The 13,368-nt window shown below is 49.3% G+C and overlaps 1 protein-coding gene across 1 annotated transcript in view; it reads left to right on the top strand.

Annotated features, from left to right (window-relative positions):
* The window catches only part of LOC142311866 (cholesterol transporter ABCA5-like), a 214,307-nt gene that overhangs the window by 11,394 nt on the left and 189,545 nt on the right, over nt 1–13,368 (top strand). Inside the window, exon 2 of the mRNA XM_075350671.1 lies at nt 7,850–7,954. Coding sequence (XP_075206786.1) covers nt 7,850–7,954 — 105 coding nt within the window. The remainder of the gene's footprint in view (nt 1–7,849; nt 7,955–13,368) is intronic.

Below are 13,368 nucleotides of genomic sequence, written 5' to 3'. Positions count from 1 at the left end.
CCCACGGGGACAACAATGTCGGCAACGGCCGGTTCCAAATCACGGTAATCAGGTAAATCCTCGGTTTAATCACTTATCATCTTTTGCAAACTTTAAAACTTTCAAAACACACACAGACTTCCTCCCCCCTTTTAAAGGACGGTTTCCCTGTACCTAAGCGGGGGTCTACCTAGGTTAGGACGGGTGGACCTCCGGGGTCCGGTATAAGTAGGGCTAGGCAGAGGGGCAGAGGGAACAATCAGTTCCTCCTCCCTGCTATCGTGTGGGGCAGGCGGAGGCATAGGGAGCTGGGTACAGATTCATCCCTGGGCACTTGACCGCCTCTGTTACTTCTTCATCCACGGGTTGTGGGAACAGTATCACTGGAAGAATCACCGCGCCGTTCTGTGTAGGCCAGTCTGCTGGGAAGTCTCCCATCGCAGTGTGGATCACCTCTTTTGCCTTCTCTGCTGGTAGGGGAACCGGTACTTCAGCCGCCACTCTTAAGGCTGGTGGGCACCTTTTCAGATGGTCCCGGGAAACCGTGGCCAAAGTGCCCCCTTGGTCACGACTGATTTGGTAGGCCTTCCCATCTTCCCATCCTGTGGGCTGTATGACGTACGGGGTTTGTTCCCATTGATCATCCAGCTTGTGGGTTCTCCTCTTCCTCTTCAGTACGACATCTCCGAGCTGAAAAGGGCCAGCAGACGCCTTTTGATTGAAGCGCTGCTCCTGCAGTTCCCGACTCCGACTCAAGTTCTTCTCAACATATTCTTGAATCTGCCGGTATTGTACCCTCCGCCGAGTTTCCCATTCAGCTGTCGAAGGGAGTGCTTCTGGGGCCTCCAATCCCATTTCCAGGTCCACCGGCAGCCGGCCAGGGCGAGCCCTCATCAGATATGCTGGGGTGCACTTCGTTGAGCTGGACGGGATGTTGTTATACATATCGACCAAGTCGGGTAGCTTCTCTGGCCACAGGTTCCGCTCTTCCAGCGGTAACGTCTTGAGGCGTCCTAGGACCAAGTGGTTCATTTTCTCACACATGCCGTTGGTCTGGGCATGGTAAGGGGTGGTCCAGATCTTCTTACAGCCGTACAACTGGCAGAACTCATGGAACACCTCTGCTTCAAAAGCCGGGCCTTGGTCAGTAAGCACTTTTTCTGGGTATCCATGTGGTCGGCAGAAATAAGCCTGGAACGCTCTAGCGGCAGTACGACCAGTTAGGTCCTTGACTGGGACAACCACCATGAACCTCGAATAGTGGTCTACTATGGTCAACGCGTAGGCGTACGCACTTCGGCTGGGGGTTAGCTTGACATGGTCCAGGGCGACCAGCTCCAGCGGCTGATGTGTAATGATCGGGTGTAGGGGCGCCTTCTGGCTGGCCTCGTCCTTCCTCCTCAGCGTGTAAGGACCGCACTCTCGGCACCAGGCCTCTACAGACTCCCGCATCCCACTCCAATAGAACCGCTCTCTCAACAGCATCTCCAGCTTCTTCCATCCGAAGTGTCCGGCACCATCATGGTATGCCTGCAAAACAGTGGGCACATCAGCTTGGGGGATAACCAACTGGCGGATTTTCTCATGAGTCTTCGGGTTGATCAGCTCACGGTACAGCTTCCCTTGATGAAGATACAGCCGGTTCCGTTCCTTCCACAAGCGTTGGGCTTCAGCTGGGGCGGCAGGGTCCATTCCCACAGTGCCTTGTTCCACCAGGGTCTTGACTAGGCGGACAGCGGGTGCCTGGTTTTGAACTTCCTGCCACTCCTGACTGGGCAGTGGATCCAGGTTCACCCGTTGTTGGTGGACATGTACCTTCTCAGTTGGTGGCTGGTGAAATGCAGGCAACTCGATCTCTTCGAGGTCGTCATCTTCGCACCCTTCTTCTGACAAGTGGGGCATCCGAGAGAGTGCATCAGCATTAATGTTGACACGACCAGCCCTGTATTTGATTGTGAAGTCATAGTTGGCTAGCCTGGCCACCCACCGCTGCTCCAACGCGCCCAACTTGGCCTTGTCCAGGTGAGTCAACGGATTGTTATCCGTGAAAGCAGTGCATTTTGCTGCGGCCAAGTAGTGGCGGAACCGCTCAGTGATAGCCCATACCAGTGCCAGGAGCTCGAGCTTGAAGGAGCTGTAGTTCTCAGGGTTCCTTTCAGTTGGCCGGAGCTTTCGGCTAGCATAAGCAATCACTTTCTCCTTCCCATCCTGGACCTGGGACAGGACTGCCCCCAATCCCACATTGCTGGCGTCTGTGTAGAGGATGAATGGGCAGCCGTAGTCAGGGTATGCTAGGACTTCTCCTGTCAAGGCCGCTTTCAGCTGTCAGAAGGATTCCTCATGCCTTTCTTCCCACACCAGTGGGGCTCCTATGGGTCTACCACCTTTGGTCTGCCCCACGAGGAGATCTTGCATGGGGGCAGCCATCTTCGTGTATCCCTTGATAAAGCGCCGGTAGTACCCCACCAGACCCAGAAACTGCCTTACTTCCCTCACTGTGGTTGGTCTTGGCCAGCCTTGGATGGCAGTGATCTTCTCAGGGTCAGGGGCGACACCTTCTGCACTCACTACATGCCCCAGGTACTGCACTCTGGGTTTCAGCAGGTGACACTTAGAGGGCTTCAACTTCATCCCGTATTTGGCAAGGGACGCGAACACCTCGGCCAGGTGCTCCAGATGGGCTTCATACGTCTGGGAGTACACAATCACATCATCCAAGTATAACAGGACGGTCTCGAAGTTTAGATGTCCCAGACAGCACTCCATCAGCCGTTGGAAGGTTCCAGGGGCGTTGCACAGCCCGAACGGCATACTATTGAATTCACAGAGCCCCATTGGGGTGGTGAAGGCGGTTTTCTCCCGGTCCTCCGGTGCCACTGCCACTTGCCAGTATCCACTGGTGAGGTCAAGGGTAGAGAAGTAATTTGCAGTTCTCAGTGCAGCCAAAGACTCTTCGATACGGGGCAATGGATAAGCATCTTTATGCGTTATCTGGTTAATCTTCCGGTAGTCCACACACATCCGCATGGTGCCATCCTTCTTCTTGACCAGCACCAACGGGGAGGCCCAGGGACTACAGCTGTCCCGAATAACCCCTGCCTCTTTCATGTTCCTCAACATATCTTTGGCGCATTGGTAATGCGCAGGGGGAATAGGCCTATACCTCTCTTTGAAAGGGGGGTGCTCACCGGTGGGGATGTGGTGTTGGACCCCTTTAATCTGCCCAAAGTCTAATGAATGTTTGCTGAAAACTTGCTCATACTCCCGCACCACCCTGTACACCCCTTCTTTGTGATGTGTAGGGGTATCGTCAGTGCCCACGTGTAGCTGTTGGTGCCACTCATTTAACTCCCCTTGGGGCGGGTGAGTGCTGGTAATAGGTGGGGGAACTGGGGGAGCTGCCTCGTGGATAGTGTGGGGATCCAGGGTGAGCAGCTTGGCAAGGGTGGCATACCGGGGAAGCCTGATTTCTTCCTCCCCACAGTTCAGCACCCTCATGGGCACTCTCCCCTTCTTTACATCTACCACCCCTCGGGCGGCCATTATGGTGGGCCAGTGTTCGGAGGGCATGGGCTCTATCATGGCAGGGTAGTCACGCCCCTGAGGCCCTACTGCCGCTCTACACCAAATCATCATCTCACTCCTAGGGGGTACAATCAACGGAGCAACATCCATCACTCTCACTCCACCAATCTCTCCTCCTGTTGAGTTTACATGCTGGCGGTACATCAAGGCTCGGATCTCACGCTGCACAGCTCTCTGTCGGCTCCCCGCCACCGTGGCGGCCAGCTGCTGCAGGAAGGCCAACACATCACCCATACAGTGCTCCATCACATTGGTTCCTAGCACTATCTTTGGGTTATGGTCACTGGGTTCATTCATGATCACGATCATACCCTGGTGTTGCAGTTCAGCTCGCCCCACGGTCATAGCCACTTGTTTATACCCAACTTGGGTCAATGGGAGTCCATCAGCAGCAATCAGTGTTATACTAGTATCTGGGGGTGCCAGCTCGTCTGTCCCCCAATACCGCTGGTACAATGTGTATGGTATGGTGGTTACCTGTGATCCAGTGTCCAAGAGAGCCATCACCGGGATGCCGTCCACAGCCACGGGGATGATGGGCCGGGCCCCGATATACCGGTCCCGCCAGTCTGGGGGGCCATGGGGTTCTACTCGTGAGGAATGGCCCGTGGCCCCAGGGGTTGCTCGTTTAACGGGCACTGTCGGAAGTAATGGCCAGGCTTGTTGCACTTGTAGCAGGTTGGAGGCCTGTTCCGTGAGTTGTTAGCACTTCTCCGCTGCATCCAGGGAACATCCTCAGGGCTGTCGGCGAACTGTATCCTGGTTGGAGGCAGGGATCTGGTCAAAGGTTGGAGTGCAGCGAGAATCTTGGCGAGGTCTCCGTCCATACGGCGGACCTGGGCTGCCAGTTCTTCCATTGTGCTGCTGGGAGCTGTAGGCATTGGAGAGGCTGGTGGGGCAGGGGCCACCACGACGGGGGCCGTCTCAATTGGCCACAGGGCTGGCTCCGAGATTTCTGAAGCTGGGGGTTGCAGTTCTTTAATGGCCCGTTCCTTTAACACAGCAAGGTAAATATAGAGAAAAGAACAAAAACCGCTCACCACTGCAGAGACAAGCCTGAGTATATCCTCCTGTTAATGTCCTTTATTCCGGCACGGATTACAGCAGCAAGCTGAGAAGGTAATGGAACAAAACAATGGAAAAGATCCAGCTGGACTCCAAGGAGATGAATAAAAATGCTTCTTTATTTGTAACTTGGTTAAAAATAAATATCCATATTGCGGTGTTTTCATTTGCAATATGGATATTTATTTTTAACCAAGTTACAAATAAAGAAGCATTTTTATTCATCTCCTTGGAGTCCAGCTGGATCTTTTCCATTGTTTTGTTCCTTTAACACAGCAAAGTCCACATCAGGGTGTTCCAGGGCCCACAGCCGGAGCTGTTTGCGATCCTCAGAGCACCTCATCCCCTGCACAAATTGCTCTACTAACATCTTGTTGCTGTCCGCCTCATTGATAGTGTCTACCCGCTTTAGGGTGCGAAGGGCGGTTTGCAGACGTAAAGCGTAGTCCCGAATGCTATCCACAGACCGTTGCCGGCACTGGTAAAACTGCATCCTCAGCTCAGCTTCGGTACGGGTCTCAAAGGCAGTCTGTAGCTTCTCAAAGATGGTGGCTACAGAGAGCCGGTCCCCCTCGGCCCAGGTCTCCGCTTCCTGCTCAGCTGCGCCAGTTAGCTGGCCCAGCACTACCGCTGCACGCTGCTTATCAGTCAGGGGGTACAATTCCAAAAGCGGATTAAGCTTTTTCCGGAAGACCTGTAAAGCATCAGGTTTCCCGTCATACTGCGGTAGCCAGGTAGCTCCGAGCGCATAGGGCAAGGAGAACGGCATCACCTGAGCGAGAGCGGGGGCTGCGGCACCTCCCGCCAGCACGGCCGGGACCTGGGCAGGCCCATTCCCATCCACGGGTGCCACTGCGGCTGCGACCACCGCTCCTCCAGCGGCTCTGTCGGGCGCAGACATCTTGTTTCCGTCCCCCTTAGCTTCTTTCCGGCCCCGCCTCTATCGGGGCGGGGTTTTGGCCTTCTCGCCTCTGCTACTCGAGAAGACGCTCGAGCGAGAACTCTTCGCGCCACAGATGGCGGCTTCTGGAATTTTCCGGCCGGCCACCTCCGGCGGTCACAAGGCGCACCTCTACCCAACGGCAGAGCGGTAAGATCCTGTTCGTGACGCCAAGTTGTCGCGGGTGGAGGAGGGGACGCTGCGCTAGCCCACTGCTCGGGTCCGGCTGCCGCTGCTGCTGCGGCCTGCTGCTGCTCGGTGGCTCGAGCGATGGGCCGGATCCCGGGGACTCGAGCGGCGCTCCTCGCCCGTGAGTGAAAGGGGTTTGGTTTTTGGGGATAGTTTATTGTCCCACGGTTGTGGTGATTGTATGGGCACCACCGCTGCTCTGTATGGGAATCCCAGGAGCGGTGACAGGGAGCAGCAAAGTTGTTAGTTCTCCCCTCCGTGGATAGGGGGTGGTTGTCCCGGGGCCCAGTGATGAGTTGGAGGATGAGGGATGGCGGGGTCGGTGCAGGGCTTGGTGGGGTGCAGGGGCAGCGCTGTGCCTCACGGCACTGTGGTACTCACTCAGCCTGAGACGGTGACACAGTTCTCGGTAAAACACACGGCTGGAAAGACGGTTCCCACGGACGGCTGCTGTTGCTTTTCCCCGGTAGTTGACGGTGACGGTCCCTTTTCCTGCACCTAAGTCTATGTTGGTAGCGATGGGTTCCCACCGGTAACCCGCTCCCCGGCTTGGATATGTGCCAGAGGAGCCCCTCTTTGCCCGCAGGCGCTGGCCCTGAGAAACTGGTGCCTTGGCGGTGGCGGTGTCTCTCTCTAACGGTCGGACTGTTGCCTTCAATCGGGAGTTGGTTGTTGGGAGACCCAGAGGTCCCCTTCACTGACGGATTTGGCAAATTCACGGCGACTCCTAGCCTTGCCGGGATCCGAAAGGCCCCTGCCAATGGTGCTGGCTTCTCTTCGTATACCGCTCCGGTACCGTCGGGCCACCACCCGTCCACGGTCCTTTCGGCAACCTCCAAGTAGCCTCTCCTGCAGACGGTCACCGCCGTCTGCTGACCTTGCTGTTCTCAGTCCGGGGCACACACCCGGACCAACTTCAGGCTTTCTCAACTGTCACTTTCTCTGTCACTACTCTCACTGTCCTCCTTCTCCTTCCTCTCTTGCTCCTCTACCATTTCACTGTTTACTCCTTCACTTCCACTCTCTATCTGCCCGGTTTTCCCGCCTCCAGGGCTGTGAACTCCTCGGTGGGCAGAGCCAACCGCCTGGCCCACCCCCTGGTGTGGACATCAGCCCCTGGAGGAAGGCAACAAGGATTTTTGTGTAGCTTTGGTGTACCTATCCGGGGTGTAGGGTGTGATGGTGTTATGACCTGTGACCCCTGGCTTGCCTAGGGCGTCACAAAGGCAGGCACTGTGGGGTGTTCCTGGTATTTGGCAGATCTTGTTAAGTGTTCCCAGTACACAGCAGGTCTTAGGTGTTTAGCGTATACAGTAGATTATGAGAGTTTTCTCAGTATACAGCAGGTCCTGTTGGGGTTACCAGTACATTGACATCTTGTGGGGACTGACTGATACACGGCAGGTCTTATTGGGTGTTCCCGATATATGGCAGGTCTTTTGGGGTGTTTTCGGCATACAACAGATCTTGTGGGGTGTTCCCGGCATTCAGCAAGTCCTCTGTCCTCTGGGGTGTTCCCGGCACACAGAAGGTCCTGTTAGGCTGTTCCCATATACTGCAGGTCTTGTTTGGGTGTTCCATTTTGCACCAACTACGTGGGGAAGAAATTGCACCACGCTGCACTGAAGAGTACAAGTAGCAGGGTATTTAGTCTGCAAATCAATAGGTATGTGCTAAGTTTCACATTGACATGATGACAGGGCACAAGGTTTCAAGCAGAACAAAGGTGCTGCTGGAAACTTTCTGCCCTGGTATCATGTGGATGTGACACGTACCACCTACATAATCAGACTTGACCAAGTCTCCCCCTTCATGGCAGACAGGTTCCCTACTGACAAGTGCCCTTTTTAGAGAATCTGCAACTTACTCAAAATTAATACTTACATGTCAGGGCCTGTTGCGTGATGCCCCCCTAAGGTCATAGCATTCATGGAACATGTATGTATTATTAATATTAATGAGAACTATTGTTTGGCATGGGTTATGGAAGTCTCTGTCTGGGAATATATGAGGGAGTCTAAGAAAAAAGAGAACTCACCAGCAGATTATGTGCGATTTAGAGGGTTTTATTGCCGACCTTCTGTCTTCCAGATGACGGAGAGGAATGTGATGGACACAAGTCTTTTTCAACAAACCTTGGCCCTGCTACTAAAGAATCTGCTTCTGAAATGGAGGAGGAAATGCTCCACTATCTGGGTAAGCAAATAATGTATCTGCCAGAGATGGAAACCACTAGTAATGGCCATCACAGTGCCCGTAGAATTTCCTGAGACTTATTGGTTAATTCTGCACCACAAATACTCAACGATTTACAGTTCCATAATGGATTTTAAAAACACCATCAACAAAAATCTTAGAGAATTAAGGTGAGATTGGCAATTTTTTCAAAGCTCCAATGTTGTAATTTTGCCGCAGATTTGCACAAGATGAAATCTTCTACAAACCCAGCATGGGGCACAAGAAGATTTTAATGAGGATGATTCCTTGTGGATTTTCTGTAGAAAATGTCTGCTATGTATGGACAGAGGAAAATACTGTGATCAGTGAGTCCAGATTAGCTGGCATGAAGCCTAGAAATACAGCCATAAGGAATTAGCCATAAGGCTGGTTTCACACATCCAGCTTTTCGCTGGTTTGCCAGATTCGACGCACGCAACTTTCCGGGTCACATGCTCCGGTCACATGACAGCATGTGACCAGCGCTTGTCGTGCTGCCATTGTACTGTATACATTGTACTAGCATGCACCGAATCCGGAAAAGCCGGATGTGTGAAACTAGCCTAAGAAAGCTCAACCACGAGCTTGGGAAATGAAAGCTCCAGCATAGAAATATATTTCTGGATTTTACCCTTCACATCACTCTGTGGCAATTAAGCAGCATTTCCACAACAAAAACAGGGACATTTTACTTTACTTCAATATGTGAGATCTTGGCGCTTTGGAGATATCTTTGTTTTTCTGTTACTCTCCAGGGCCTGCAGATGTTCCTCATGTATGATCTCATGTCAGGAGGAGACAGACCATTATTCCCGTAATCTTCATCAATAATACAAATGCATATTATGCTTCCTAGTAAATTTAATAAGGATCAGTCAAAAATATGAATTTCCACTCTGTACATCTGAGTGGAAATTCATATTTTTGACTGATCCTTAATAAATGCAGTAGGAAGCATAATATGAGTGTGGATTAGGCAAAGCACGGTCATATAAGGGGAAAAGTCGCAAACAGTGTGTGATGCTTTTTACGTATGTGAATAATAGCTTCTCTAGTTCCACGAAACCTACATCATATACCTGCCGTGAAGTCATGAATGTCCTTATATTGACCCCTTTCTGATATCTATCGTGGGGAAAAAAAGTATTTAGTCAGCCACCAATTGTGCAAGTTCTCCCATTTAAAAAGATGAGAGAGGCCTCTAATTGACATCATAGGTGGACCACAACTATGAGAGACAAAATGAGAAAAAAAATCCGGAAAGATTTTTTTTTAAAATTATGGCGGAAAATAAGTATTTGGTCAATAACAAAAGTTCATCTCAATATTTTGTTATATATCTTTTGCTGGCAATGACAGAGGTCTAACATTTTCTGTAAGTCTTCACAAGGTTGGCACACACTGTTGGTGGTACATTGGCCCATTCCTCCATGCAGATCTCCTCTAGAGTAGTGATGTTTTGTGCCTGTCGTTGGGCAACACCGACTTTCAGCTCCCTACAAAGGTTTTCTATGGGGTTGAGATCTGGAGCCTGGCTGGCCACTCCAGGACCTTCATATGCTTCTTACGGACCCACTCCTTCGTTACCCTGGGGGTGTGCTTGGGATCATTATCATGCTGAAAGACCCAGCCACGTTTCATCTTCAATGCCCTTGCTGATGGAAGGAGGTTTGCACTCAAAATCTCACAGTACATGGCCCCATTTCTTCTTTCATGTACACAGATCAATCGTCCTGGTCCCTTTGCAGAGAAACAGCCCGAAACCATGATGTTGCCACCCCTATGCTTCACAGTAGGTATGATGTTCTTTGGATGCAACTCAGCATTCTGTCTCCTCCAAACACGATGAGTTGTGTTTCTACCAAACAGTTATACTTTGGTCTCCTCAAACCATATGACATTCTCCCAATACTCTTCTGTATAATCCAAATGCTCTCTAGCAAACTTCAGAAGGGCCCGGACATGTACTTGCTTAAGCAGGGGAACATGTCTGGCACTGCAGGATCTATTCCCTGGTGGCGTAGTGTGTTACTAATGGTAGCCTTTGTTACAGTGGTCCCAGCTCTATGCAGGTCATTCACTAGGTGCTCCCGTGTGGTTCTGGGATTTTTGCTCACCGTTTTTGTGATCATTTTGACCCCATGGGATGAGATCTTGCGTGGAGCCCCAGATCGAAGGAGATAATCAGTGTTCATTGTATGTCTTCCATTTTCTTATTGTTGCTCCCACAGTTGATTTCATCACACCAAGCTGCTTGCCTGTTGCAGGTTCAGTCTTCCCAGCCGGGTGCAGGGCTACAATTTTGTTTCTGGTGTGCTTTAATAGCTCTTTGGTCTTCACCATAGTTTGGAGTGTGACTGTTTGAGGTTGTGGACAGGTGTCTTTTATACTGATAACAAGTTCAAAAAGGTGCCATTACTACAGGTAATGAGTGGAGGACAGAGGAGCCTCTTAAAGAAGAAGTTACAGGTCTGAGAGAGCCAGAAATCTTGCATGTTTTTAGATGACTAAATACTTATTTTCCACCATAATTTGGAAAAAAAATCTTGCCAAATCAGACAAGTTGATTTTCTGGATTTGTTTTCCCATTTTGTCTCTCTTAGTTGTGGTCTACCTATGATGTCAATTACAGGCCTCTCTCATCTTTATAAGTGGGAGAACTTGCACAATTGGTGGCTGACTAAATACTTTTTTTCCCCACTGTATATGTTGGATATGCGAGGAGTATGGAGCAGGATCAGGAATTGGGTGCAGGCTGTGTTAGGCCTGTTTCAGACATCAGTGATTCTTGTACTTATGTGCTAGTTTTTATACGTACCAGAATAATGCACACACAGAGACCCATTATAATCAATGCGTCTGCTCACACATCAGTGATTTTTCACTGACTATGTCTCCGAGCAGCGTACACGCGTGTCCGTGTGCTCGAATGGAGACGTGTCCGTTTTTTTCTGGCATCACTGATGTCCCACGAACCACGCTATGGTGTGATCTGTGAAACACGTACCAGAGAAACACGAACATTGAAAATAAAACCTATTTTATACTCACCTTCTCCAGCGATGTTGTGTTCAGCCTCTGCTGGCTGCTGCTTCAGAGCCGGCGAATTACTGGCATGCATATTGATGTATGCAGGCACAGCTGACCCGGAAGTAGCTGCAGCGGGGGCGGAATCACAGCAAAGCTGAAGAATTCAGCACCACAGACAGCAGGAGCGGGGACAGGTGAGTTTATCTCCATGTGCAATGACGGAGTACGCATAACAGATTGCACATGGACAACCGACGTGCCATGAATCACGGCACAGGAATGGACATATGTGTTTTTCACTGACATGTGAAACAGGCCTTATACAGACCGCATACACATATAGAGTAGATTAGAGTCTTTGACGCAAAAAGGGTTTTTTTATCAAAATTACCAAAAATATTTTTATTTCAATAATACACATGTAAAAAAGACACATACATCAAAAACACACAAAAACACACAGTGTGATCAAATAGACCAAGAATAAAGGGAACCCCAACCCTGGAGACACGCACCACACTGTGTGGTACGGATCTTAGTCCTAACAAGGGACATACACTCTTTAAGACTATAAAGAAGATGGTAAGTAGTAGTCTAGTTCTCAAGGATTCATAGTTAGCAGGACCCCAGATATATTTAGATGGTTCAGTTAAGTATATTATATGAACTCTTTATTTATGGAACTATTTGTTAAAAAATGCCCAAGTGAGGATCTAATCAATCAGTCTCTATTTCACAATATGTAAACTGGACACCCGCAGACATTAATTAATTCCCTGTGCCCAAGTATAAACACAAAGTCATAACATATATAGTGAGGTTTCACTGCACTAGGTTATAACAAAAATATTACGTAGCACCAGGAAATTAAGTTATGTATTCAACATATGAATCCCAAGTGTTGGTTATCTGACAATCCCTAATATGTGCAGCTTAAATATCTGTTTACATATGATAGCAAAGCAATACATAAGTAACAGACTGTAACTTCATTAAATAATGGTAATTTGCTAACATAATATACTGTACTTAACTGAACCATCTAAATATATCTGGGGTCCTGCTAACTATGATTCCTTGAGGACTAGACTACTACTTACCATCTTCTTCATAGTCTTAAAGAGTATATGTCACTTGTTAGGACTAAGATCCGTACCACACCGTGTGGTGCATGTCTCCAGGGACGGGGTTCCCTTTACTCTGGGTCTATTTGATTATACTGTTATATGTATGTGTCTTTTTTACATGTGTATTATTGAAATAAAAATATTTTTGGTAATTTTGATAAAAAAAATTTTTTGCGTCAAAGACTTTAAGTTTCTCTATGTGTATTCGGTTTAAAAGAGTCGGCATATGATGTATCTTTTGAGGTTAAACTGGAAGGTAATATTTCTTCTACTTATACAGACAGCATCTGCTTCTAACAGAAGTGATCAGGTCTAGCTCCTATCTCTGCTGATTAATCACATAAATGCCACTGTGAATCTCAGACAGCAGCATTTAAGTGTTAAGCGGGCTTTACACGCTACAATATAACGATGTGTCGGCGGTCGTGACGCACATCTGGCATTGTTAATGATATTGTAGTATGTGAAACCTTCGTGCGATTGCGATTGAACGAATAAACATTGATCGCATACATGTCGTTCAAAACCTAAAAATTGAACGTCGGGTTGTTCAATGTTCCCGAGGCAGCACACATCGTAGTGTGTGACACCCCGGGAACGATGAACTGCAGCTTACCTGCGTCCCGTGGCTCCCGCCGGCTATGCGGAAGGAAGGAGGTGGGCGGGATATTTACGTCCCGCTCATCTCCGCCCCTCCGCTTCTATTGGCCGGCTGCCGTGTGACTTTGCTGTGACACCGAACGTCCCTCCCACTCCAGGAAGTGGATGTTCGCCGCCCACATCGAGGTCGTATGGTAGGTAAGTACGTGTGACGGCAATTAATCGTTTGTGCGACACGGTCAACAAATTGAACGTGGCACACATACGATGGGGGCGTGTCACATTGCATACGATATCGTATGCTTAATTGTAAGGTGTAAAGCAGGCTTTACAATCCAGGGGAGGGGTCAATTCACATGCCCATGGCCAAGCCCTCTGCCAGTGGGTTTGCCATTAAAGGATCTGTCCATGCCATTCTTGTTCTCTTATGAAGCCCAGCCTGTGCAGATTCAAGCCCTGGAATTTTTCTTTTTTATTTAATACATTTAAAAAACATTAAAATATCCAGAAAAGCCTGCTCTATCAAAATTATAAAATGATTTACCATTACGTAATAGAACACATAATAATTGCCGTAAACAAAAACAAATAAAAAAAGCCAAAATTACAGTTTTTCGGTCATTGAGCGTCCCCCCC

This window comes from Anomaloglossus baeobatrachus, chromosome 5, assembly GCF_048569485.1.
Source record: "Anomaloglossus baeobatrachus isolate aAnoBae1 chromosome 5, aAnoBae1.hap1, whole genome shotgun sequence".
Lineage (NCBI taxonomy): Eukaryota > Metazoa > Chordata > Amphibia > Anura > Aromobatidae > Anomaloglossus > Anomaloglossus baeobatrachus.
The sequence above is the reverse complement of the archived record's forward strand: the minus strand, read 5'-3'. Positions and strand labels throughout refer to the sequence as shown.